Raw genomic sequence first — 6,000 nt, 5'->3', positions numbered from 1 at the left:
TTATTGAAGTTTATCATATAGCCAGTTACTATAATAAAAAAAAAAAAAACAGGGCAAAAAAAAGTTCTTAATTTGTAAACTTTTTACTGATCCCATTATAGTTAATACCTACCATTTTATTTTGAATTTTTAAAGGTTTTATAAGTTTTGTTGCTTGCAGACTTATATTTTGTTGTGAATCATTAGTTAAGCTGAATATTTTAAAGAAAAAATCTGGTTTTTGGATATGAGTTTTTCTACTTAATAATGTAAGACATATCTTATTTTTCTACTAATGTACATGCACTAAAGTCTAAAGAAAATGGCATCATATTTATGGTGTCAAAAGTTTTTAGTAACTTAAGTCAGATAAGTATACTATTTTTTTGAATAAAACTTCATTAAGAAGTTAGTCTTCAACTATACAAAAAATGGTAACAGCTACCCTATAAAGTATTTGCTTTGTTCATGTATGTTAACAAGTTTGCAAAATTTATTCCAAAAAGCAAAAGTATATTTGTACATAATGAATACAAAAAGTTAATGATAGTCTGTATTTCTTTCTACTATTTTACCAAAAATTTGTTAACTTGTTCAAAATTGGAAAAAATATTTTACTTAATGTTAAAAATATATTTTTAACATATTGGTTTTTAGCTCTCTTCTTCAAAAGTAGAAGTTATCCCTCATTTAGATTATTAAATTTTGTTAAACAGAAGTACTCTTAAAATGATTTAAGTTTTATGAAGTTTGTTTTTTTTATGACAAATACAAGCATATGTTAATATAAGTTTTGAGTTAAGAAAAAATTTCTACTTTTAAGCACTTAAATTTTTTATTTTGAATAATTTTCAAAGTTTTAAAACATTCTTAAATTTTCAAGTTTTACATTATATAGCTTTTATTTATCTCACTAATAGTTTACTGACACTTAAACATTTTATTATCTTTGAACTTTTTTCTTACATTTGAAAATTTTTAGATTATAGTATTTATTTATTAAGTTAATAGAATGACAAATTGAAATGTCATCGTTAAAATGGAAAGCTGCAGCCTCAAAGCTGACCCACATCACAAAAAATGACGACTTGTGGGCTCTTTGTTTTGATTGGTTGAAAAATGAAGTTGGAGTTATTCCACTTAATCACAGGTTCTATAATAATTATATTGATGTTTTATTTATCTATTTTTAATTAATTAATAAGTAATGAGGTTTTATCTTCTAACACATTAATTTTTACATTTAATAATGTATTTTTAACTCTTTAAAAGGCCAAATTTATAAAAAAATTCCTTTGTTATTAAGAACATGTTGGTTTTTTATAAACTTTTTTCAATTTTTTTATGTTCATGATAAAGTTTTCTATCACAAAAAAAAAAACAATATACTACCAGTGTTAACATTTCAGGATCAACAAGTTTTAGCAGTTTTAAAGTATATTGTACTAAATCACCTAAGTTTTTTATTTTTTAAGGTAATTAATAATGTCTATGTAAACATTTAAATGAACTATATACAAATACAAAAATATCTTCTTAATTACTTTTGAGTATATGTTGAAAAATTTTTTTGTACAAAAAGAAGTGTGTAACATTCTAATTCTTACAGGATTTGCCTTCAAGATAACCCAACAGCAATTGATTTAGCATTTGCCCTGAGGGACGGTGTGATTTTGTGCAACCTGATAAATATTATCATGCCGAATTCGATTGATTCATCAAAAATACACAAAGAAAGTGTAACCTCCCAGGTGAATTAAAAAGGATATAACTTTTAATGACATAATATATTGTATATGTTTTATTACTATAAATATTTAAACAATTTCTTTTTTTTGCTATTACAAGGAACATGGCTTCTCTCAAGTTAGTTTGTTATAATAAAATGTTTAACAGTTTAGACATTTTTATGTATAATGTTTGTTTTTTAAACTAATAAAAACTTTTTTGTTTTTTTATTGTAACCTAGGTTTTTCTTTTAAAAAAGCATTTGAAAATGAAATAAAAACTAAATAAAACAATTTTTTGAGATAATATTACTCATATGTACTAGTATTTGATTAATTTGAAATTGTTAAGCACATTTGAATTTTTTTAAGCTACTTTGCAAATTAAATAGGTGTGTATTACTAAATAAGAAGTTAAATAAACTTTTCTTTTTTTTAGAACCATTTATACTTTAAAAACAGATTAGTTTTCAACTTAAAACTGGTTAAATAACTTATTAAAAATCATGTTTTTTGAAATGTGTAGAAGTTATAGAGTTTTATTTTAATTCAAGATAGTAAGTTTCAAAATCTTTAATATTAATATTTTTTCCTTTAACTTTTAATTTTTTTTTAATTTTTATCATTTTACCAGTTTGACTGTTTACTTAAACGACAACAATTTTCAACAGTCAACTATTTTGATTGTTCTCAAACAGTTTTTGAGCATTTGAGTTTTAAGTAATACAGTTTGTAGAATTAAATAAATTTGAACAAACTGTTTTACATCAGAAAAATATTTGTTCTCAATTTTTTCTTAACAGTTTCTGTGCGTGCAAAACTTGTGGGCGGCATTGAATTGCATTGCAGGGCCCCCTTTCGGGTTGAAGAAAACTTTTCACCCCTCTGATTCTTATCATCTCACTGACTTTTTCAAAGTTTGTTCTGTTAAACTGATAAACAAAAGTTATCTGTTGAATATTTTTGTAAGCGTTGAAAAAGAAAATTTATCGTTAGTTTCAAAAAACTTTAAGTACATTAAAATTCTTTTCAAAGAAAATCATAAATTAGAAGTGTTTTTTGTCTAAATTAATTTATGAAATTAAGTGAGTCACAACCCTAGTTTACATGAAAACAACACTCAATTTAATTGTAAAACAATGTTTAAAGACAAATGTTCTAATTTAGTAAAGTTTAAAAAATTAAAACATTATTTATTGTTGTTCTTTTAAATAGTTATTTGAATTTAATACTACGGATGGAGCACTAATTATAATTGACATATGGGTCATCTAATCAAGTTGATAAATCTTTATTTTTGGAGAAAATTAATTCTTAATGCAACATAAAACATATGTCATTAGAAGAACACCCCTTATTTAAGTGAAAGCCCATCAACGAAAAATCCATTGTTTCTTTAACATAATTTTAAATTAGAACATCATTTTTTAGTTGTTATTTACCATAAATAAAATCAGTAAAACACAAAAGTTATTGTTATTGTTCCGACTGTTAATTAACTTTTTTGTCTTAAAACATTATAAACCATAACTATAGTTTTAAATACTAAAATGGATTAATTTCCAAAACTTTGAATCATAGTTTGGAAAATTATTAATGTAAAGAAATGATATTTTTGTACAACTAAAAACTAAATTTAAACTATTTATTTTATACATTGCTAAACTTTAAGCTTAATATTTTTAAAGTATGTAACGTAATAATTTTTTTTGTTAAATATTTAGTTGAAATTTTTTACAAAATTGTTTTACAGGTTTTAAACACTCTTTCTGATTTGTCACATTTACCATTTGTAGCAGAAAGATACAGGTTTTTTGTTGTTATTTTGTTTAATATCTGTTTTCTTAATATCTATTTGATAGGACTGTCTTTACTGATAGTACAGTTTTCAACAATTAAGTTGAATCTTAATAAACTGCACTTCTTTTTCAGGTTAAAAGTTTGTTATTTCTGAAATGTTTTAATCAAACAATTTTTTTTAAATAAACAAATTGGATTTTAAAGACTTTTTATTTTTCTTAAACTTAAGTTAAATTTTTAATCTCTCAGTATGTGCTTTTGATCTTTATATTTTTTAATTTGTAAAATAATATTTTTAGACCGTTCCCGATCAACAAAAATGATTCGAAGAGAAACTCGCAAGAAGACTCTATTTACGGATCCCTGGCAGAAATTGTGCTGTGAGTTCTAAATAAAATAAAGTTTTTAATTTGTTGAAAATTTTATTTGTAATGATTTATGCTTCTTGTGTTGTAGCTCGAGTTTTCTAATATTTTTAATGTATTCAAATACGCTTGACATATATGACTATCTAGATTGCAATGCAATTGTATTGTAACTTTGCTTTAAGATTTATTAGAACAGTCACAGAAATATAAGTTTAATTTAGTCTTAAGTATAAAAAAGCTTTTGATAATAATTAGGTTATTAATAATTATAATAGAAAATTTTGAAAAGGTTGGTTTTTGTTTCAGTGTAAATAATTTTTTTGAATCAAAAGTTTGATTGTTGTAAATTGATTTTAAAATTACTTTTAAAAACAATTTGGCTATATGGCTACATTAAAAACAAAAGTTATGATAAACTTACCTTTAAATTGGGTTTTTTATTAAAATAAATGCCAAATAAAAAGTCAGTTTTAGTTAAACAAAATTCTTACTGTTTTGTATTACCTCTATTCGATTAATTTGAAATTCTTTTAAGTATCACGTTTCTAAGTAGTTTATTATGGAAACTAAAAAATTGTGCCAAAGTTTACCACTTAATTCCCCCTAATAAATTACCAATAAACAGATCAACTTGTCATTTTACATATAAAATAGAATTAAAAAAGCAAACTTTTATTTGGCAATATGTCAAAATTACAAACTAATTTGATCTAAAATTAACTTGAACTTTTAATTTATTGTTGGGCTAATTTTAATTTTTGCTTTTGGTAATTTGTTCTAATAACAATGATTTTTATTTATTTAAGTTGTGTTTAAGTTTTTGTTAATGAATTAACCTTGCGCTATATTATATAAAATGTTTTTAAAACTTTACTTTTGTAGATTCAAAATATAACTGACTAATTTTATAGTTTTTATGTTCAAAAGTAAACAACATGCCTTATAAATTGCTGTTTCAATTCTAAGCCCCAAAAAATAAATACTCATACCAAGCCTTCAAACAAAAGTTCATCTGTAGAAAAAATACACTTCAAATTTCAAACCAGATATTGAAAAATATTATAGATTTTTAGTTTTGTTCTTCGATTTTTTGTTATCTAACGAAAGTTTTGAAAACATCAAAAATATTTAAAAATTTTCACATTATATTAAATAAAAAAACACTTTTACAAACTTAAGAAAAAGTATATAAAAATCTATAAAGTAAACGAAAAGTAAAAACCAGCTACAAATAATACACCAAATCACTAAACTTTTCATAGCAATAAAAACAAACAAATATTACTTTTCACAGTTATGACAAAACAAATAAAATAAAATATTTTACAGAGACATGTCCATAGAGGATGAAGAGGACTTCTACGATTCAGTGCCGAATCAAGAAGAAGACGATAAAGATGAAGACAATATTTACGGATGCATAATAAATACTATGAAAAGTATGGCGTCTGAGCCTAGTAAAGATGCCAAAAAGGTTTTTATATTTTACTTTACTTAAATTTACCTTTCGGATAAATCTATAAGTAAACCAATTTTTAACAGAGTACAAGACACTTTTGTGTAAGGGAGATCATTTATATATATTTTTTATTAACTATTTTTATTGATGATTAAAGAGTGCTAAGAATTACTGTGTGTATGAGATCATGTATACATTTTATCAATTATTATTTTTATTTTTTCAACAGAGTGCAAGAGATTACTGTGTCAATGAGATCATGTAAATATTTTATAAATTATTTTTATTATTTTTCCAACAGAGTGCAAGAGACTACTGTGTGGATGAGATCATGTAAATATTTTATAAACTATTTTAATAATCTTCCAACAGAGTGCAAGAGATTACTGTGTGGATGAGGTCATGTTTATATTTTATAAATTATTTTTGTTATTATTTCCAACAGAGTGCAAGAGACTACTGTGTGGATGAGATCATGGAAACGGAGGGAAATTACGTGAACCACCTTGAGATGATGTGTGAAAAATTCATCAAACCTCTGAGAGCGTTCGGACTTCCCCAGAAGGACATCAACATCATATTTATAAACCACGAGGTAACATCATTGTTAATAGTATTAACAGATTGATTCTTCGGAAAGACATCAAAATTATATTTACGAGGTTAC

The 6,000-nt window shown here is 23.9% G+C and overlaps 1 protein-coding gene across 3 annotated transcripts in view; it reads left to right on the top strand.

Annotated features, from left to right (window-relative positions):
- Positions 1-966: 966 nt before the first annotated feature.
- Positions 967-6,000, top strand: part of LOC145843973 (proto-oncogene vav-like) — a 30,178-nt gene continuing 25,144 nt past the window's right edge. For all 3 annotated transcript variants that reach the window (XM_082951272.1, XM_082951273.1, XM_082951271.1), the window contains exons 1-7: positions 967-1,129; positions 1,589-1,730; positions 2,510-2,623; positions 3,460-3,515; positions 3,806-3,886; positions 5,204-5,348; positions 5,779-5,928. In XM_082951272.1, coding sequence (XP_082807398.1) covers positions 1,005-1,129; positions 1,589-1,730; positions 2,510-2,623; positions 3,460-3,515; positions 3,806-3,886; positions 5,204-5,348; positions 5,779-5,928 — 813 coding nt within the window. In that variant the 5' untranslated portion in view covers positions 967-1,004. The remainder of the gene's footprint in view (positions 1,130-1,588; positions 1,731-2,509; positions 2,624-3,459; positions 3,516-3,805; positions 3,887-5,203; positions 5,349-5,778; positions 5,929-6,000) is intronic.

Source organism: Thalia democratica, chromosome 9, assembly GCF_965202585.1.
Source record: "Thalia democratica chromosome 9, ktThaDemo2.hap1.1, whole genome shotgun sequence".
Taxonomy (NCBI): Eukaryota; Metazoa; Chordata; class Thaliacea; order Salpida; family Salpidae; genus Thalia; species Thalia democratica.
Note: the sequence above shows the minus strand (reverse complement) of the source record. Positions and strands in the feature narration are given on the sequence as shown.